The 23,147-nt window shown below is 41.8% G+C and overlaps 1 protein-coding gene across 1 annotated transcript in view; it reads left to right on the top strand.

Annotated features, from left to right (window-relative positions):
* LOC145409375 (dolichyl-diphosphooligosaccharide--protein glycosyltransferase subunit 1) overlaps window positions 1-23,147 on the top strand; it is a 332,958-nt gene that overhangs the window by 145,337 nt on the left and 164,474 nt on the right. Inside the window, exon 6 of the mRNA XM_080279850.1 lies at window positions 16,511-16,625. Coding sequence (XP_080135976.1) covers window positions 16,511-16,625 — 115 coding nt within the window. The remainder of the gene's footprint in view (window positions 1-16,510; window positions 16,626-23,147) is intronic.

The raw sequence follows: 23,147 nt of genomic DNA on the forward strand, positions 1-23,147 counted from the left end.
TAACATTGACATGTGCCTCACAAAACCAGTTCCTTACAGTAAAGGGTTATTATGTTGCATCCGATTTTTGTGAGTTGCATAGTAAAGAGATAGCAATTCTACATAACAAGCAACATCTAGCCTTGTCAGTGAATTTCTTGTCCCAGTTACAACCCTTTCTACCTTCATTCAATGTTTCTCAGTTGGATGTGAATAGGCTCTCATGTGTTAAGAGTGTACAGTTCCTTTCCTACCTGAACGAGACTGATTTAGAACCATGTGTACTGTCCTATCTCCTTTCATACCTTTCTCCTTCCTATTATTGGTTCTGGCATTGGCCTTCTGGTTCTTTTGGTCTTGTCCTGTGGCTATGTTTGGGGCTACTATCTAAAGGGCCGAATGAGAAACCCACTAAAACCACGGGTCCGTACTCGCGGATCACAAGTGAACTTGCCTGAATAGTTAGCTACCCTACTCATTGCTTAGGCTACACAGTAGTTAGGACAGCAATGTCGACGAGGATGTCAAAAAGATGTGGCCGAGCAATGTTCTGGTGCCGACATCATTTCCACATTGGGATTATGTTTCTCGCTACTATACACATTGTGTTTTTCATATTTAGAGGAAATATGTTGTAGTGTTGAGATGCAGATCCAAATGCCACTTCAGTATAAGGGTGGTGTGGGAATAAGATGAGTGCCAGACTTGCGAAAGTCAACACTTTTCGGACGTACACATTGAGTGTAAGGGAAGGCGATAGAAGAATATGAATTGTATATATGTTTAAGTCTTGGGGAAACACATATGCCTTGTTGGTAAACTTTAATGTAATTAATACTACTTTATTGAGGTGTATGATGTGCATGGTAGAGTTGTAACTTACCTCTACTCTTGTACAAATCCCAGTTGTCTGTGGAAGATGGCATCTCCAAGAACTGCTGAGCTCAGGCCACTCCCACTGGGGAGGTCAGGCAGCTGTAGGAGATTACTTTCAGCTTTGGTAGAGACATACTGCTCTGAACTCTGTCTTGTTGCAGTTGTATCTTTCTGTGGTGAATAAAGATAGATAAAAACACAATATGTTCCAGTTTCTGTCACCTGCACACGCTACCGTTCCTCTAATACAGGATCTACACCAATTCCTGTCATCTGTTGTAGCAGAGAGACATTCGGGAGTGCCAGCTGGGAATTAGTGATTTTCAACCAGCGGGAACATTATATAATTTGATGCCCTGCTTGGAACAGTGGAGTCACGCCTAAGCTGATACAGCAGCACTGGTGACACTTGTGCCAATGATTAACGAATGCTTTTAACTCACGATATTGTTTTGGTGCCAGTTTTACGTAATGCACATCTTAATTTGCACTAGGTTAGGTAGGTTATAATCATTGGGGGTTCCTTGGGCAAAGTCCCCCAGTTAGGTTTCGGCGCTTCCGGTTAGGCTTCCACTGCTGTTTATGGTTTTAAATTGAGTACATGTGAGTTTGGTGTGATGAGTCCTGTCCAGTTGGCAGGATCCGTAATAAACACTTTATCAAAGGCATTCAGGTGGCTTTCTTTATTATCGTTTAGTAGGTATACAGGTATTTTGTTTGTTCTCCAATATTTTTTTTTTTTACCAAAAACCAAATGTCAATCATCTGAGATGTATATAGTACTCCTGTTCTTATTCAACTTCATTTCGACCATTTTCTTTATCATCTTTGACTGGATAAAAATATTACGACTGACATTATGTTCGTTATTGGTAGGAAACAGTTTGTGACTAAAATTGTTTGTACTAAGCATAAATAAAAATTTTTTTTTTTATCAGCCATGCTATCTGTTTTTATTTTACAGTATTTACATGATCTCCGCTCTGTCAAGCTTAACAAATTGTCAGTGCTTGCCGAAATAAAAAGCAATGTACTGTACAGTGTCTTTCACAAAAACAAGTAAAAGAGAAAGAAAGAAAAAGTGTTTCCATATAACTTTCCAGATTCTCCAACAAGTTGAAGATGAGGTGGAGCTAGAACCAGGAGCTGGCCCATCAAACAATAATCAAGAAGCATATGATCACGTGGAGTCAAACAGCCAACACCACCTAGCCAGTGATACAACTGAATGGCTGGCGACTCGCATAGCACCGTTGCCAAATGTTGAGATACGCTCGAAGAAAAAAAAAAGATATTTTTCAGTTGCATCAACATCAAATAAGGAGTCAATCTGATGGTGGAATGTTGGTGTTATATTAATGCTGCAACAATTCATGATGGGTGGAAGAAAGTTTTCCAAGGGACAGACATCACAGCAACAGTGGGTAGAGGGGAGAACTGTGAGAGGCATAGTGTTGTGGCAGTGGTTACAGCTCAGGTTGAAATTAGATGGACGCTGCTGACATAATAGAACTGGTTGGCCAGACAGTTGTTGAAAAAAATGTGGAAGATATGATAGAAGAAGTTCTGAAATCCTAGGAAAAAGAGGAAAATGAACAAGGAACGGAACCACCACAAGGTGAGCCAACCACTCATCAGCTGACTGAGAACTTGGCACTTGCCGAGAGACACAGATCACTGAATGTGATCTTAGTCTTGGATGGGATGAAGCCTGTATTGAATTTATCAAGAATAGCACTGCTGCATATGAAAAGTTGCACAGAAAAAGAATAAATTCAAGACACCAAGCATTAATCATACAGTACACGGCACGCAAGGTAGAAGCAACGCCTCAAATACCCATCCAGGATCCACCTTGTGCCAGTGAAGACTGTCAGGAAGATGATTCACTGTTCTTTGATGATGACCCTGATGATATGGGTAATGATTTCAAAGGATTTGCTCTGATGGATCCTTTGCCAGGTGCCCAATGATGATAAACACTCAGTAAGGTAGGGGGAGAGTCGGGTGAGCCAAGTGAATTGGAATGGTTACCATTGATATTGTCCGTAAGAAAGTAATATTTTTTTTATTGCTTAGGAGTTTTATTGTGTCCAAACCGTGCTTAAACTTTGCTGTTATGCAATAAATTACTTATTGTGGCATTTGAGGGAAGTGGCAAATGGAATATTGCCATGAGTTAGAAGGAACTGATAGGGTGAAGCGGGATGGTGGCCATGACGTGTTTAATGTATGAAAATCTTCCTGTGTGCGTTACATATGGTCATTATTGAGTCTAAGACTTGCTAAAATTATACTGTCTTGTGCAGCAGACTGCTTATAGCCTTATATGAGAGAATAACTTGGACTAAGAGGTAAATATGAGTGGATACTGATATGATTCAGAAGGAAGATGGCTGTTTACATGTTAACATTTATCCCGAGTTTGGCAATAACAGAGTTTGGCTTGGTATGGGCAGAATAAAGCAAACGCTGACTGTGTGTGACCGTTGTAGTTCAAGTTTTAATGACACACTGGATTTCTGAATAACATATCTAAAAGGAAGTATTAATAGTTATATCTAAACACATTCAAACAAGGCCATGTAAAACATTTGCAGTACATACTTATTGCATTACGTCATACTGGAGGGGCGGAGAGATATAAAAAAGCTCTGACCTGCTGTCTTTTTGTTTTAACCTCTTACACAGTGAGGTTGTCACTCAGTATATAGTCATACCCCAGTGTTTGATGCATTGATACCTGACTGCCTCATGTACTGAACAGAAGAACTTGGGGAACAATCCCACAATCTGAACGGCCATCGATTCGATAGTCTGAACACTCTGCCGTTCCTTAGGTTTGAAATGAGCGCATCTAAATGTGGATGAAGTGGTCCATGAGGCTCTCCTGTCGTCACTCCATCCCCTCTCTTCTCCCTCCCCCACCACACTCAGCACTGCTAGGCATGTCTCCCTCCCTCTCCTTCTGCCCTCACCCACCCCTGGTTGTCTTTTCATCCTCCCCACCCTCCTCCACCCCCACTTGTCTCTGTTCATGTGCATGTGTGTATGTGTGTGTGTGTGTGTGTGTGTGTGTGTGTGTGTGTGTGTGTGCGTGTGCATGTGCATGAGTGAGATGGGGGGGGGTTAGTAGAGCAGTTTGGCTTTCTTGTTTCCCTCCCCATCCCCCCACCCTCTTCCACCCCTGCTTGTCTCCCTCCCTGTCCCTCAACCCTCCCCCACCCCCACTTGTCTCCCTCCTCCACCCCAGCTTGTTTCCCTCCAGTTCCCCCACCCCTGCTTGTCTCCCTTCCTGTCCCCCTGCCTTCCTCCACCCTCCCCCACCCCTGCTTGTCTCCCTTCCTGTCCCCCTGCCTTCCTCCACCCCCATTTGGCTCGCTGTCAGTTGCCCTGAAGCATCTCAGCTCTGCATGTCCCACTACCTTCCCTTCTTGTATGTGATATCTGATGTCTCATTTTTAGCAGTACAGCAGTATTGTTTATGAGGATAATAACATTACCTATGAAGTTTCTGTGTCAGTCCCTATTGATTGAGTAAGGTAGGCCTATATGAGAATTTGGATTTGGGTGTGGAATGCATTTGTGTCTTTTCTTCAGTATCTTATGGGGAAAATTACATTGATATTGGACATACTCGCTGACCGAACACTCTCACCGGTACGCAACACTGCCGGATATTGGGATAGGCCTTTAAAACCGCCTGATAGGAAAGAAGAGTAATGAAAAATGACAAGAAAGATGGGAGAAATAGGAAGAGAAGAGAGCAGACACAGAAAAAAAATGATAAAAGTGAAGGTAGAAGTAGAAAGCACTTCATCAGGGAGTGGATGATGGTAGCCACCACCTACCACAATGTAGCTATGGTATTCCAGGAAAAATATCACTTAATATTGTGCCCTTCACTATTTGTTAAGCTGTTGCACATATTTGGCAATAGCAGTGGTGCCTTTCATGCATAAAAGGGGAAAAAAGAGTAGAATTGCTCTGGGACCTGCGATGAGGCCTCAATTGGCTTAAATTAAGCATTTTTGCTAAAGTTGTTGCTTGATGGTACCACCTCAGGTGTCAGCTGATGGCAGATTAGGACTCTCCATGTCAAATTACCCTGTATGGTACCACTTCTATGTCTCCAAAGGCATCTTTTTAACAAATCCACCAAAAGCAGCAGAACAACAACAATGCTATCCACTCATTGACCTGCTGGCTACTGCCACTGGTAAAAACAGATGATAACAGCAATTGTAAACACTTGATAGATATTTTGACACAATCTGCTGATTTTGAGGCATTTTTTAGTGAATTCTAAATCAGTTTGCCATAGTTAGTCCAAAAAGGGTCTTAACATTTTGTTCTTTATTAAAACAAATTATTGAATAGCAAACAGTCATATAATGAGGCCTGACTGTATTGTACATGTTTTTTTTCCTGATGAGTAAGAAACATCACAGCATAAATTTTTGTTTTTTAATGTTGTTGCTGCTTGTCCCCAGTCCATCTGATCTAGTAGACCCATCAACCAAAGGTTAGGAACTGCCCCTATGGGGTTGTCCGGTAGGTTCCCTACATTAGTGATGTGTCTGTGTCATAGTGTGGCACATACTGTTCGGTACTTCATTAGGTATGTTATGTTGTATGGGTCCATTCTACAAGCAGGCTCCGTGTCATCTGTTATTCCGCCCAGCCCACATATAGCTGAGGAGGGCTGGGTGATATCCTGATCTAATCTATTTAAGGACACCTCCAATGGGTGAATGTCATGCGGTGAGATTTGTAATGTGGTGTTCTGATCGAGGTCTGTATGTTCTGTATGTGATGTGTGTACTGTACTACTGTCGGTGTTTCTTCCTTGCTAGTTGTAATACCTGGATGTGGGGTATTGTTGTAGAGGGTTTGATAGTGTTTGAATGACGACTGTTTTATGTGCCCAAGTGTGTTATGTTTCATGTACAGTAATGACAGGGTTGTTGTTTATTACACAGGTTGCTGCATATAACTGTGTGCCACTCGTATCAGGCTAGTCTTTGACAGGGTGTAGTTGAGGTGTGGAAGTGGTTTTGCTGAAGCCAGCAGTGATGTGTAGGATATTGTTTTGCATGATTTGCAAGGTGTTGGAGTTATTACTAGATAGGATGGAAGCCCATGGTGGGGAAATATAGAGCATCACTGTCTGTATTTGTAGAGTAAGGTGAATGTTTCTTTTTGTTGCTGAAAGTTTGGCTTTGCGGTTGCCCTGAGTGCATTGAGTCTGGTGGTGCACTGCCTCTAGATGTCTACGTGGTTTGTGAAAATTAGTCTGGTGTCGTATGTCGCCCCAAGAATCTCAGTGGAGAGGATGTGTGGGACACACACATTTTGAAGCGTAATGTCAGAGGAGTTCCTGTGTTCATGTGTATTGCTAGTGGTGAATTTGTCTGGGGTGATTGTCAGGCTGTTGTCGTTGACCCAAGTCTGCAGCGTGTTGAGGTAGTCCTGTTTGGGTTGCTGGCTTTGTCTTCAGTATGGAGTATGGTTGTAATTGTGATGTCATCTACATATAAGACAGTGTCTGTCATGTATGTATAGGCTGGGGAGTGTGGGTGAGAAAACTCTGTTAGGGAAATTTCATTTGTGTGATAACTTGCCCAGGAGTGTAACACATGCTTGTGTAGTTGATAAACCAGTGTATGTTTTCTCCATATTTGGGTTGTTTAAAATGATCCCATGGTTATAACAGTTTCTGTTATCACTGCAAGATGAAAATCCACATTCCTACTGTTATAGCACATTTTTCAGCTAAAAAAACATCATTATCACATGCCTGAGCTTGGCTGAGCCTGAGACTCAAAAACATTGGCCTGGTGCATCAGCCTATGACATCATAGCACGAGTGAGCTTTTTTCATTGGTCAGGACCTTTTCGCATTGAACATTCACTTTTCACTGTCCCACACTATCGCAGCTGAGGTTGAAGTAACTCTCACAATGCATTTCCCATACTCCGAATTAATGAACAGTAATATATGGGGTCAGATGCATGCTAATACTGTTTTCAGTTATACACATTGTAATGCTCATTTCAGTGGTTCATAAACTTTTAACATATTAATATCACTACATATAAAATACTCAGATAATCTCAGAGGCACAGGAGTAGTATACAGCTGGTGTTGGTTTGATCAGCTTTTGTTTACAACTAAGCCAGCTACTCTAGGTCACAGACTTCTTCATGTTAGTTTAAGAAGTAGAATTACCTTACTGATTCACTTCCTGTTCCCCCTGGTTTTCTGTATTACAGTATTCTAACCATTTTTATGGTGGTAAATGATTGTTGACTGATTTTCTTTTTCCTGTTCTTTATTTCAGTGTTCATCCCGATTCACTTGTCTTTTGTTTATCAAGTGTAATGGGGGACTTTCTAAAAGCTATTCATATCTACAGAAATTTATCGTTACAGGTCTAACCATACATATTCATATGCTAGTTTTACCTATTCTGTCAGACCTAACAAAACAATATAACCTGTCCCAACCAAAAAAAACTAACCTAACAACACAACTAAACTAGACAACCACAACCAAACCAAACCTAACCCAATCCAACATAACCAAGCCAAACCTAACCTAAGCTAACCCAGTCTAAACTAATTTTACTAAACCATAACCTAACCTAATCTAATATAACCTGACTACTGCACTGGTAGCTTAACCAAACATAGTGAAATATCATAAACTAGCTTAGTTTAGGTTTGGATAATTTTGCATTAAATTATCTATTTAAAGTGGAAATACATGAACATACAAGTCTTTCACCACCACCTTATGTTCAACGGGATCAGCTGTTCATTGTTCATACTGTAATTTATCAGTGGGTTTTGCATGGTAACAACTCTCTCCTTGATACGTGTGTGCACCTAGCTGCTAGAAAGCTTAGTTTACTGTGTGTTATTGATCGTAGCTCACTCATCTAAGTTTGCATTACTGGAATTTTTATTGATAATTATTAACCCCTCCATGGTCGCGGGCGTCAAATGACGTTTAGCCGATCAATGGCCGCAGGCGTCGTTTGAGTGCGGCCTATAAAAAACTGCAAAAATTTTGGGGAAGTGAATGAACGTTCTGAACGTCTTCACACTGACCTACGCTACACTCCCCTACACCTCATCAAGCAGTTCAAAGCCTGCTGCTGTGATGAGTGGATTTTCAATTTTTTCGCTCCTAGCCATGCCTAAACAAGCACAACTACACTCATTATCTTGACCCAGGCAGAACATATCATCTTTGTCCTCTCTTGCAAAACGCACACAACCGCCTGCTTACGATTATGAAGTAATACAGGCACATACAAAATAGACATGATAATAAGTGAAAAATACATTTTTGTCTTGGTATCTTTACCTTTTTGCTCAGGTTTGTTGTAATGGTTTGGATCATTAGATGCAGTGCAACTTGTAGAAAACTGTGAAAACTTCAGGAAGTGAACGAAAATCTGGGACATGAGACTGACCTAGACTTCACCCTCTTACATTTCATCTGTCAGTTCAACACCTGCTGTCATGACGAGTGGATGTACAATTTTTTCGCTCGTGGCTATGCCTAAAAAAACATAGTTACACCCATTATCTCGACCCAGACAGAAAATACAATCTTTTTTCTCCCTTGCAAAACACATACAACCACCCTGTTTACGAGATAGCAATATATACAGTATTGGGAAAATAACAAGGTAAAATGATAAAGATGGACGTAAAATAATTGAGAAAGATGAACATGTTATTACGGAAAATACCTTTTCCTCCGTCTGTAAACTAATTTATTTCTGCTTTGTATCTGTATTCGTAACAATTAGACTTCTGAAATTGCATTACGATACTAATTTTAGCCATGCTCGTGGTGTGGGAGCTCGAAGTTGCGACTCAACCTCCACATTGCTAATCGGATTTGACCCTCAACATTATTCTCCTGTGGCAGAGTCCAGGCTTGGAGGACGTGCAGTTTTCTCATTTAGGACCAAAAATTCAACTCTTTCGCTCCCTTTTCCAAGCATGGGCACAACGATAACGTAAAAAATAACTCAAAACTACCATAAACATATTTTATATCAAAAAGGTGAAAAAGTATTCATAACAATTTTTTTTCCAGCCATTCCTAACAGATTATGTACTGAAATCATTCGATATCATCATATCTCATATATGCACAACATTTCAGCACCATTCGTATTGTTTTGGGAGGTAAAAAAAAACAACAACACCTTCCCAGTTGCATTGCGGCAGCACCCCTGTGCGGCAGATATCAGTTGCCAATATTTCTGCAACTTCCTTGCCCCATTGCAAGCAATAAAATGCGTCTGGGAAGCTGGGATTTGCACTGTTAGGTGCATCTGAACTTCTCTTCAATATGGCAAGAAAACAAAATCAATTTTCGAAACATCAAAAAATGGCCTCGGCGTTGGCCTGGCGTGCACAGAAAATTCCGGGCCTTCGGCCACAGAGGGGTTAATAATTAGTAAGGCCATAGAGTGATTTGCTTCTGACTGTTGGTGGCCTTCTTACCAGTCGCCTCAACCTGTAGACCTCTCTCAAAGGTCAACCTTCATTCTCTCTCTCTCTCTCTCTCTCTCTCAAGCAAAATCTTATTTTTTGGACAAATTATGCATTATAAGGCAGAAATAGGGTAGGTTGGGTTGTTGCAAAAATTTAGGTTAGGTTTGGATAAATCAGCACTGATAATGGCAATTTGTGCCAAAAATAGCGTTCTAAAATGGCGTCCGTCAGTCTTTGGCACCCCACAAGATGGCAGCCATCTCTTTGATGCCATTGGGGATTGTGGCAGTCATTTAACATATTAATTGTAATAAGCAAAATATGGAAAAGAAACTTTAAGAATAGAAAGTGAACTGGTAAGGCCTTGCTCTTGCCTAAACTAAACCATACCTTTATTTCAGTGAGTCTTCAGTTAGGTGTAAGGCTAGTGGCTGGTCAAGGGTTTGATGAGATAATTGTACCCACTAACAGATTAAATATACTCCCTTATTGTGCCCCTGTCATGTACAGTTATGTGTCATGTACAGTAATGACAGGGTTGTTTATTACACAGGTTGCTTCATAGAGCTGTGTGCCTCTCATATCAGGGTAGTCTTTGACAGGGTGTAGTTGAGGTGTGGAAGTGGTTTTGCTGAAGCCAGCAGTGATGTGTAGGTTATTGTTTTGCATGATTTGCAAGGTGTTGGAGTGAGTACTAGATAGGATGGAAGCCCATGGTGGGGAAATATAGAGCATCACTGTCTGTATTTGTAGAGTAAGGTGAATGTTTCTTTTTGTTGCTGAAAGTTTGGCTTTGCAGTTGCCCTGAGTGCATTGAGTCTAGATGTCTACGTGGTTTGTGAAAATTAGTCTGATGTCGTATGTCGCCCCAAGAATCTCAGTGGAGAGGATGTGTGGGACACACACACTTTGAAGCGTAATGTCAGGGGAGTTCCTGTGTTCATGAGTATTGCTAGTGGTGAATTTGTCTGGAGCGATTGTCAGGCTGTTGTCGTTGACCTAAGTCTGCAGCGTGTTGAGGTAGCCCTGTTTGGGTTGCAGGCTTTGTTTTCAGTATAAAGTGTGGTTGTTAGAGTGGTGTCATCTACATATACAGCTACCGCAAATTGACTTAGGACCTCCCTCCACAAGGTATTAAAATCACAGAAATCATAGTATATCACAGTGTTTGTTTATGAAATACCATTCATTAATATGAAATCATGTTTCCCTTGTTTTTCAGGACTAGTTGGATGCAATTTGGCTTGGAATCACTTAGATCTCTAAGGTAATCTATGGACTTTTCTTTAAACCAAACATTTGTCATTTCAGTCTTGAGGTTGTCCAGATTGGGCGTCTTCTTCTCTGCCATGATTTTGTTCATCTTTGCTCAGCAGTTTTCTATCGAATTTAGATCCGGACTGTAGCCAAGCCAGTCGAAGACCTCAATCCGATTATCCTGAAGCCATTTTGTCACCTTTCTTGACTTGTGACAAGGAGCTGAATTGTGCATGAAAAAGTCACACCCATGAATAGCAAAAAAGTTTAACAAATAATCTTTCAGAGCTTGATTGTACCAGCCCCCATCCATCATCAAGTTCTTAGGAAGAAAGTAGAGGCCTCTCCTTCCCATTTCGCCTAAGAGACACCCCAATACCACTACTGATTGTGGGTGCTTAACAGTCGACACTGTCTAAGCAGGGTCATATCGACTACGAGAGGCAGAGTGACAAACCTTGGCAGAATGCACCTGGTGCACTTAAGATATGCTTTCTTTGGAAAACATAACTTTTCTCCACTCATCCGATATCCAGTGTGCATACTTCTTGGCAAACTGAATGCACTGCTTCTTCATGCAGTCAGTGAGAAGCGGTTTCTTGGCTGCAGTGCAGCATGGCAAACCCAGCTCCTTCTGCATGCAGTGTTGGATAGTTCGAATTGAGACATCTTGTAGCATCTGGGGATGCATTCTCTTCAATTCTGCTACTGTCATTCGAGGATTCTTTTTTACTTCCCTCTTCAGAAGCATGTCTGTACCTCTGGAAGTCGTCCTCTTCTTTCCACTGCCATGCTTGTGCTCTGGTATGACATCAGGTGGCAGACTGCGCTCTGCGGCAAGAATTTTCATGACTGTCGACATTGCGCATCCAGTACGTTCACAAATCATGTTGATAGGGACATTATCCTGCTTCCATGCAATGATACAGACCCTCTCATCCCTTGTGCAGTACTTTCCAGGCATGACAACTCGACTCTAGGAAAATAACATGGCAAACAGTAATGCATATGAAAAAAGAGGGAGGTGCAAGCTCGGAGCGACGGGAAGATATACTCCTGCACTCGTTTCACCACCTCCCACCAACACCAGAGAAGTTGCCAGTTACTTCTTGCCCAAAGAATTCACTTGGTAGAGGTGGAAACACAAAGCAAAGACAGACAACTCTCCCATAGCAATTCTGTGTGTAGGTCTTAAGTCAATTTTCGTTGGGTGTAGCTTAGTTTAGATTTGGATAATTTTGCATTAAATTATTTAAAGTGGAAATACATGAATATACAAGTCTTTCACCACCACCTTATGTTCAATGGGATCAGCTGTTCTTTGTTCATAATCTGTCAGTGGGTTTTGCATGGTGCAATGACTCTGTCCTCGATGTATGTGTTCATCTAGCTGATAGAAAGCTTAGTTTACTGTGTGTTATTGATCGTAGCACACTCATCTAAGTTTGCATTACTGATATTTTTTTATATAATTCTTAATAATAAGTAAGGCCATGGAGTGATTTGCTTCTGTCTGTTGGTGGCCTTACCAGTCACCTCAACCTGTAGACCTGTCTCAAACCACAATCTTCTTTTTCTCCCCCCCCCCCCCCCCCCAGCAAAATCTTATTTTTTGGAAAAATTATGCATTATAAGGCAGAAATAGGGTAGGTTGGGTTGTTGCAAAAATTTTGGTTAGGTTTAGATAAATCAGCACTGATACTGGCAGTTTTGTGCCAAACATAGTGTTCTAAGATGGCGTCTGTCAGTCTTTGGCACACCACAAGATGGCAGCCATCTCTTTGGAGCCACTGGGGATTGTGGCAGTCATTTAACAACATAATTGTAATAAGAAAAATATGGAAACTTTAAGAATAGAAAGTGAACTGGTAAGGCCTTGCTCTTGCTTAAACTAAACCATATATTTATTTCAACGAGTCTGCAGTTAGGTTGGAGATATTTGTACCCACTAACAGATTAAATATTCTCCCTTATTGTGTCCCTGTCATCACACTCTTTTAACCTAACCATGCCTATGCATGTTTCTATACTTACTACAAGTATAACAGTAGTATTTATTTAGTGGGACTAATTTGTTGTAAAAGGGAAAATTTGGGTGTGCACTTCAGGTGCCCGGTACCATGAGGAAAAATCCCATAGGTTCTGAGTATTCATTATCTTGTAATTCCATGATCATGCACCACGTTTGGTGCCTATTACCGTATTATATGGCATTTAAGATGCACTTCCCCCAAAAAAAATACATTGAAAATTCTCCATGCATTTTCAAAGATGGATGTCATGAATTACTAGACTGGAGTTTTATCAGGCTCTGTTCCAAACAGCCACATACTGTATACAGTTACTTATCAATAAACTGTCCATCATTGGTAGAATATGCAGTCAGAAACATTTACTTAACCAAAACTGTTGATAAATTGTGAAAAATAAGATGCAGTTGAATGTTTACTCTGAAGATTTAAGAAAAACTTCAGTGACAGCCACATCACTTGTGTATACATATTGACATTGTTGCTACCTGGTTTCTGCTGGTGAGTTTAATTGGAAGTCCTCAGTGCAAACATGGATTTCTAGGATGAACAGTTGTTTAATTTCATTGTGGCCTTTATTATATTTTATTTTATTTTTTTATAATTTTTTCCCCCCGTCTCTTTCTGTTTCTCCATCTTTCCTGTTACTTTTTATTACCCTTTCCTAATCACATAGTCTTACACTCAGTGACAAGTCCAGTGGTTTCCTGTAAGCCAGGAAACATATACAGTGCTTGTCAAAATTATCGAGCGCCTACCGCCGGGCACGCAATTCTTATGGCCAAAAAAGAATCACCCATTTTTGGGGTTAAAAATTGAGCCACAAGTTTGCGGTGCTAGCATGATGTCACGGTAGCCTGAGGCCTTCCAACGCGCTGGTTGGTTCCCGCCTCAGTTGCCCACGGGCTGCCTGAGAGAGAGGAACTCCGCCGCGTCTCCCTCTCTTTTTGCCCCATTTTTTACTGAGTGTCCCGCAGTTTTTTGGCTTTCGCCATCTTGTTATGGCACCTACCCATGAACTATCGAGTGAAATCATATCCCAATTCATTGCTCTAAAGGAGGCAGGCCACCAGACAAAGGAAATTAGTGTGGCTCGATCGACAGTGCATCGGTGGTGCGCGCGGTTTCAAGTGGAAAACAGTGGTGAAGTTCCCACAAGGAAACTGCGGTCTGTTAGGCCTAGGAAAACTTCCCCAAGGTCTGTTAATGTTTTAAAACATGCAGTGGAGTTTAATCCTCATGTGAGTGCAAGGAAAATAAAGGAGAGCAACCCGGAAGTGTTTGGTGAGGTGTCTGTGAGAACAGTGTCTCATAGAGTCCATGAACTTGGTTACACAAGTCACAGGCCTGTGAAGAAGCCTCTTCTCACCAAAAACCAGCGACTTCGTAGGCTTGCCTTTGCTAATAAATATCTTAACTGAGGTGAGGAGCCATGGTTGTCAGTGTTGTGGTCTGATGAGGCAACATTTAGTGTCACCTGTAACAGAGGAGCACGTGTGTACTGGCGCAAAGGTAGTGACCCACTTGACCCACAGTATGTTGATAGCACAGTTAAACATCCTGATTCACTCATGGTATGGGGTTGTTTCTCTGGTCAAGGTTTGGGGAAGCTTGTTGTACTTCCCAAGAACATTAGAGTGAATCAGGATGTTTACCTGGAGCTTCTGTGTGATCATTTACTAGACTCCTTCGAGCTAACAGGTGCACGAGTGTTTCAGCAGGATGGTGCACCTCTCACAAGGCCAAATCACTCACCAATTGGCTTCGTGACTGCGAGGTATCATTCATGAAAGGCTGGCCAGGAAATAGCCCAGACCTCAATCCGACTGAAAACCTCTGGTACCTCGTAAAGAAGAGTCTCCAAGGGAAGGACGTGAGCTCTCTGCCTAAGCTGGAAACCGCCATTTGTGACTCCTGGGACAAAATACCCCTCCAGCACCTCAGGAGCCTCGCCTTTTCACTTCCAAGACGTCTCAGGTCCGTGAAGAAGCGTAAAGGGTACCCTATGAAGCACTAAAGGTAAATTAAATTCATTATTTATATGTTTTTTAAATGTTGAAAGGTTTGTTTCTTAGGAGGGACGCAGGGCGCTCGATACTTCTGACGAGCACTGTACGTGCTTCTTTCATGTCAAATGGGTTGGCAGAGGGTTGGTGTCCCTCTCCATAAAACAGGTAACTCATGGTCAAATGGCCACCCCATATGGGGTTATGGCATCTGGCTATAGATAGATAGATAGATTTTTTGTGATTTTATACTCTCTTTACATGAATCACGCTTATCCCATACATGCAGTCAAGTGACCTGAGGACAAACCCATACACTGACCCATACAGACAGTGCTTCCACTTGTTGTCTGCTGGTAAATACAACTGAAAGTCGTTAATGCAAGTATGGATTTTGAGGATAAAGGAGGGCTTTTACCTTTCTCACTGCTTTTATTTGTGGTTTTATATTCTCTTTGCACAAATCATGCTGATGCTTTACCTGCAATCAAGTCACTTGAGGACAAACCCAGCTGAGTCAAACTCAGCAGAGAAGAAGAAGGGCAAACTGAATCTCTGGTGTGCATATGTATGACTGTGTTACAGATTTTCTCTTTTATGTAGCAGATTGATGAATAGTGTTGAACAGAAATATTGAAAGTTGAATAAAACTGGTTCAGACTCGGTAATGAAGGAGAAGGATGGACAGAAATAATTTGTAGTGTTTTGTGTATATGGACAGATATAATTTGTAGTGTTTTTGTGTATGACTGTGATACAGTTTTCCACTAGTTCAGTTCTTATATTCATTAATAATGAAACTGTTGACTGATGAATAGTACTGAATGGAGATACTGAAAGGTGAATGTGCATTTGTGTGAATGTGACCATATCAAGCTACGGTTGTAGTGGGTGTTGGTTTGGAGTAAAAAACTTTTTTCCTAAGACTTGCTCTTCCAAAATTTGGGTGCGTCCTACACAACGCAGCGTCTTATGTGCCGTGAAATACGGTATGCATGATAACTAAGGGATCACTGTATCTTGTTGATTAGTTTCATTGGGAGATGGCATTGAAGGCATTACTAATGTCTGTTGCTGTGATCGGTGTATGATGTGGGGGAATGTTGCAGAGCAAAGGTCTGTCTATAGCCAGATTCCATAATCCTGTAAGGGGTGGCCACAAACAAATTACCTCCATGTCCCCCTGTCCCCTCACCATTTCATTGCCCTAGGTAATGATAAATAAATAGATAATAGAAATAAAAAAAGTGGTCATTCATTAAGTGATGTGGGTGATGTTCCTGTTTCTCCAGACCCGTCTGCAATCCAACATATCCAGGGACAGGGCCCACTGCAGAGAGGTTACAGCCATAGCAACACCGACTGTGTTTATAGTTTTACTTTTGTATTCTAGGTGATGAATATCTCCTGAAGGCGTGTGTTGTTGACTGTGTGATGCGAGTGATGTGTAGATTGTCTGACCAAGGCCATTTTCACTGGTCATGCTGCTGATAGTCCTCCCACCTTCTTATTTTTCGCTTTTCTTGTTCTGGATCCTACCTCATCATATTCGTAGGTGAGAAAAAAGGATCAGGATGATTTATCCATCTGTCTTCAGCCTGATTTGCTAATCCCAGGGGGAGAGCCCCAAATTGCCTGTAATGGGTTCTGCCACCCTGTCCTCTGAAGTCAGGCTACCCTTCCTCCAACTCACACCACCTTCATTCCTTTACCTCTTAGCCGTGTCCGTCCCCCTACACCTCATTCATATACAGTATCCTAGTCAGTTGTTCATTTCTCATTCTTATAACATGATGATGATGATAACTTGTTTATACAACAGTTTTACTACCATTTCAGGTGACGAGTACCTGCTAAAGATGCGTGTAGTCGATCACGTATTTGATGATGTGGCAGTTGATGAGCTGAAATTGGTCATTATTCTGCCTGAAGGAGTGCGGGACATTGTGCTGGAGTGAGTATTTGCCCACCACAACTGTTGCAGGTCATGTTGTAGGGTAAGACTGGAACTTTGACAGAAATGAATATAGTAGAATGGTTATTTAACCCAAGATAAGTTCCTCGAGAGGTCACCTAAAATTGATTTTGCACAAAATCAAAGTGTTGTTTTAATGGAATTACAGTAAAAGCTCGATAAACTGGCATCCGATGCATCGGCACATCCGTATAACCGGAACGCAAATTTGATCCGGCATGGGGTCAAAAATATTCCGGATACCTGTCGTCCCCCTATAATTCTTGATTAGTTCTGTTCAGTACAGGATAAAGTAGTGTATGCAGCTAAGTTTCCAAAATTATTTTGGCCTGTAACATATGCTAAATCTTTCTTTAAATAATTTTTGGTAATGTTTGCAGGTTTGTGTTCAGTCCCCTCCCTCATCCCCCTACCCGTCCCAGCCCCCCACTCGTCATTCTTAACTGGCAGTTACATCTCAAGCTAACCTCATACTTTACACTGATAGTCACATTACTAATACACAAATATAAAACACTAGGATATGTAAAAAGTATATAATATGACTATGAACATGCTGCAGCAAGAAATTAATGCATTATAACGTTGACAATAAAACAAAAATGTTAACAACGGCCATCCCAGGCCTCATGCGTTGGGTGTTTGCATGCGTCCGTGTCTGTGCCTGCGTGTTTATGTCTGTGTTTTTCAGTGTGTGTGTTTGTGTGTGTGTGTGTGTGTGTGTGTGTGTGTGTGTGTGTGTTTGCAAAGCAGTGCACCCAACACTGGAGGCCTGAGGTGGCCGTTGTTAACGTTTTTGTTTTACTGTCAACGTCATAATGCAGTAATTTCTTGCTACAACATGTTGATATAGGTACAGTAAGACCTCACTATAACGGACTAATTGGGGCCCAAACCATTCTGAAAAATGCGAAATTCCGATAAAAGCGACATCTGGACTTCCCCCTGCTAATCCGGACTTTTTCCGATATATCAGACATTAGTCCGGATCGCAGGAACGGTTTTTTAACTGTTTTGACTATCATTGAGGTACTGTAATGTGTTGTAACTTCACTACATTAATCAAATGGTATAATATATATAATAATATTGTACTGTACACTGATGAACATGTCTTTTATTTACCTTATTGTGGTGAACATAACTGAAGTGGTCAGGCAGTCCGGACTGCTTCTGGCCATATCAGACTTTTTCCGATATATAGGAAGTTAGTCCGGTAGCTCCTCGAGTCCGATAAAAGCGAATTCCGGTTTATTGAAGTCCATTATATCGAGGTTTTACTGTAATTATATTCTTTTAACATATCCTAATGTTCTTTGTTTGTATTAGTAGTGGGACCAAGAGTGTTAAGCATGAAATCAGCTTGATGTGTAACTACTAGTTAAGAATGACGGGTGGGGTGGGGAGTTGGGTAGGGGTATGGAGGATGGTCGGGAGCTGGGGTAGTTTTTGTTTTCGTTTTTTAAAGGCTCCAACATGCTTGCATGTGTCGGCCTTGGCCACCTAACGGCTTCTCTCCACGCTGCACGATCCATTGCAGCCTCCCTCTTCAGTCCCTTAACCCTGAGGTCACACTTAATGACCTCATCCCATGTCTTTCTCGGTCTACCCCTCGTAACCCCACCCCCAATATTAACACTTCTCACCTTCCCCACCCAGTTATCATCCCCCATCCTCTCCACATGTCCAAACCATCTCAATCTACTTCTCGTCATCACAACACCAATACACTCCAGTCCCATCCTACTTCTCAACTCTTCCATCGTAAACCCAGCCCCTCCAGGCCTTGGACGCAGGGACACACTGCACATCCACCTAATCATTGTCATTTCTTTACGTCTGAGCCGGCGAATATCTTCCTCCTTCACTGCCCAGGTCTCACTACCATACAGCATTACACTCCTAACACATGCTGCATACAAAGACCCCTTAGCACATAAGGAGAGTCCTTTCAATGTCAGGAGAGGCAAGAGCTCCCTGAACTTCTTCCAGCTACTTCTCACCCTAGCCACAGAGCTAGCTCCAGCCCCATTGGTGGGTGGAGCTTGTTTCATCCCCCCCTCCCCTCTTCCCTGGGTATTCTGAGATAGGAAGGGGGCACCCCTGGGCAGATATTAGTGAGCATCAGTGTACCTGTACTGTATCTAATACTGAATAATGTACTTTATGAGATAAAGTCCCAAGTTTGGTACTATTTCATTTATTTGACCTCCCAGAAAATTTCTAAGAGTAATATTCAATTATCCAGAAAATTCCATATCCGGAATGGAAGAATCCCCATGCATTCCGGTTAATCGAGCTTTTGCTGTAAATAGTTTGGTACCTAAGGGTAACACAGAATAGAAAATATGCTTTTATTAACTAGTAATTACGCAAAGTATATGTGACAATGATAAATTTGTGCCAGCCATTTCTTACATTGAAGTTTGGAGGTGAATGGCATCGTTAAAGCGTGGTATATGCAACTCGTCTCTATCCACAGGGTGGTTGGGGTTCCTTGCTCATGTAATGCCACTCAGAGATGAGTGAAGCTGGTCACTCTTATCATAAATGTCAAGACCAACTTGCCCATCCCCGGGCTCCTACACTCCTCATGGGGCAGCACAGGATTAGATGTTGATTATGAGTAATACCTTGATTATGGGGGAGGCAGTGGAAGAATCGGTAGAGAGGTGGCCTGCAGTCCTAATGGACCCAGGTTTGAATCCCAGCTGGGGCAGGGAACAGTTTAAGGATTTGAATTTCTTAAAAAGCAGACTTTTCTGATCTACCAGATGACCCGCAAACATGTCATAAAAGTATCTCTGCTAAAACCAGTAAACCAGTCCTGTATGAGACAGCCCTAGCATGTATTCAATATGGATGGTGGATTTTAGCGCCAAAGTGGTGACATGGGGAGATGTAGGAGGACTACTGGGCCCCAAGGATGATTACTGGGACTTGGGAATAGGCCCTGAAGCCTTTGCCCGGAGTCGGATACATTAACCCATTGTCATAAAGACTTTGTAGTTACTTTTAGAGAAGTATATTTTAGACTTGTGGTCGAGCGGCTTTTATATCTTGTAGTAGTTTCCCCACCAGATGTCATGTAGTGACGGGAGAGGTAAAGAATAGTATGGGACTATTTTTATTTGTCTTGGAAATATTAAACAGGTATAAGAGTATAAGTATAAATCTCTAGGGTCGCTTGTCTCCTTCTAAACTCTCTTTCCTAAAATCTGGTGTAGAAGGGGTGTGTCACACATGTTCCTCATGGCAACCGGATCTTTCTCACGAGAGGACTGCTGACAGCTAACTGCATCATCTCCTTACTGGCCGCTGTCGTCAGCTTTCCTCCGTGTAAGCATGTTTAGCGCTGCTCGATTCTCGCAGACACAACACCTTCTCATCATTTGACTTCCTGCTTCTATCTGTCTCTCTATCTATCTATTTATCTATCTATCTATTATGTAGTCCTATACCATCACGTCTGTGGGTTTTCACCATCCAAACCACCAGCAGGTGTTTTTCCAAAAAAATCACCATTATTTAAACCATAATTTCTCAGCTAAACCTATAATATAAAATTATAATATAATATAATATATAATGCAATGATCATAATAATAATACAATAACAATAATACTACAAAACAGTAGATCATGTATACATGCCACCTGGATGTCCTCAGGTCGTCTTGTATACATGCCTCCCGGACGGGATGGGTTAAAAGAGAGAGAGAGAGAGAGAGAGAGAGAGAGCCAGAGGCATATCCAGATACCAGCAAAATCTAGATATGGAGCAATATCCTCTACTTTATCCATACCCTGCCTATACCCAACCAATATGTACAGTACTCCTCCTAATTTTGGCAGTGTTCTCCAGTCTTTCAGCTGTACTTAGGCAGTACATTCATGGCAATATACAATATAATCCTAGACACTAAGAAAGCAATGCATAAACAACAAAAGTCCACAAAAAAAGAAAAAGAATCAATGAAGGTGGCGGTTGCAATAAGTATTTTTAACCCTCTTGGGAATCTTAAGTTTTCAAAAAGTTTCTGAGGCAACAAGAGAGTGAAGGCTGCGTCCGCGGCACAAAGAAAAACTTTCCCACAGCCTAATATGCCTCTGGCAATTGATTATATTGGTATTATTTGCATACCATCATCTTCACTGGTGTTTATACTGTAACAGGCTAATTAAAAAAAAAGTGATGAGTAAAAGTACAGAAATGTAATTAGAATAAATTTGTTCGAGTAAAAAATACCTTCAAATAACTTACCAACATCTTAGCACAAGATTTTGCGTGCACCATGCAAGAGCTAGTCATATGTCTAGATGCAGAGTTTCATGAACTTTTTTGTGGTGTTTTAGGAATTTTGATACGACCAGTAGCATTCAAACAAATCGTCCCAAACTAAAAAACACACTGGTGGCAATGCCAGGAGGGTGGGAGGCCAGGCAAACAGTGCTAGAGCGGGGGATTACTAATGGATGGGGAGGGACATAAGCCTGGCAGCGGTGAGCATGGGAGGGGACCAGCGAGAGCTGTTGGATGACTTTGACTATTCGGTGAGGAGACAGATGGACGCTTTTTCTCAACTGGTGGGTTAGGCTGTGTGTTACTCGCGTGAGACCAGTATGTTCACATTAATCTGGCCAGCAGGGGGACTCTGACCATTTGGTGAGGAGCCAGATGGGCTTGTTCAGTCAGCTTGTGGGTTGTGGTCTGAACACCTAACCACCACAATTTGACAGGGATGCATTCCATAAAAAGTGGTTGAATAAGGAATTGGTCGAATTACGAACAAATTTTCCCAGTAAGATTGTTAAGATATAGGGAGGTTAGGTTCCTGGCCACCTTCATCACTCAAAAAATATTCAATAAAGATGGAGAAATTACTGTTATATGTGAACGAAAGTAACACGGGGATTTAACCCCTTAAACGCGGATCGTCGCATTTGCGATTCTAGTAAATTTTGAATAACCGCGGGCAAGCAGGCTCCAGCTGGTATTGTCTATCAGTACCACCACCCTTTAGCTACAACTAGCATACTTTACCTTTGTACTACTGACCTCAGTTGTTGCCAAGTATCGCGTTTTTTCCCCCATCCCCCCCCACCACCACCACGGCCCGGCCAGCCTGGCTGTGATACATGGCAGCGCTCTGAGCGCTCAGAACTGTAAATCTGCGCTCTCCTCTCACAAGCAGTTTATGCTAATAGGAAACGCTTGTTTCCCCAGTTGTAACACTAGCTTTTTTTCTCACGGTTTGCCCCTGTTTAGCGTCAGTTTACTGCAGGCTTTCAAAGTGACATTATGGAGAGTTCTAGCTCTTCCCAGTCAGTGCAAGCGGCCAACAGGAACGAGAATAAAGTGGCGGGCGTAAGGCAGAATAAAAAGCGCGCCGTGGTGATCTTTTGGGAAGTAATATGATTGAAAATAATGTAGTATACATGTTTTTAGCTGTGAAAATGGAAATGTTTGTTGAGTGACGGGAAGACCGCCACCACGGTGCATGTCGGCCGTACGCTTCGTTGATTTTAGCCTTATTTTCAGTGCTTATTGTACAAATACAGATTCCAAACTACCTTTACGTTGTAGTATAAAGTTTACTGTGACAGAATGAGGCTGTGGTAGAGAGGAAACCGGGTTGCTGGAGGTGTGAAAGTGAAGATTTGGTTACTCAACTTTGCAAGTCTCCACAAGTCCTTGGGTAGGCCACGAAGGCTCAACACCTGTCTCTGGAGAAAGCTGAATGTAAGTACTATCTGCCATACCAAGTATAATGTTCTAGGGTTAATCTCTGATTTTTGGCTAATATTTTCCTACAGGTACTCAGACCGCGATACAACCCCGCCACTCGGGGGGGGGTCGACTGTTCACGGCCGCGTTTAAGGGGTTAAGCTGTCTACTTATAGACATACATTCTCAAGGAAAATTATTTTAGTACTACATGCATCTGAGATGATTGACATTGGATTTTTTATCAAAAAAATATTGGAAAACAAACAAAGTATACCTATTTAGCGATATTAAAGAAAACTACCTGAACACCTTCGATAGAGTGTTTATTGCCAAACCCACCGACTGGACATGACGTCACCACACCAAGCAAACTCAAATGTATTAAATTTTAAACCTAAATAACAGTGGAAGCCTAACTGGAAGCACTGAAACCTAACTGGGGGGGGGGGGTTCGGCTCCAGGACCCCCCAATGATTTTAACCTACCTAACCTAGTGCAAGATGTGCATTCCGTAAAACTGGCGCCAAAACAGTATCGTGTGTTAAGAGCGTTTGTTATCATTGGCTCTTGTCACCAGGGTTGCCATTTGGTATTTTTCATTACCAGTGTGGGGCAGTTTGGTAATGAAAAATTCATTTGGTAAATGAATCAGCATGATCCATTACCAAATGGATTTTTCACGTGTATGAAGATACAGAAGATGGAGATTGCGGATTGTAGCTGTCTTTGATTAATGTGCTTGCCTACATAGTGTGAAAATAATCAACATG

This window comes from Coenobita brevimanus, chromosome 80 (assembly GCF_032717465.1).
Source record: "Coenobita brevimanus isolate Jiangsu-jjx chromosome 80, ASM3271746v2, whole genome shotgun sequence".
In the NCBI taxonomy this organism is placed as follows: Eukaryota; Metazoa; Arthropoda; class Malacostraca; order Decapoda; family Coenobitidae; genus Coenobita; species Coenobita brevimanus.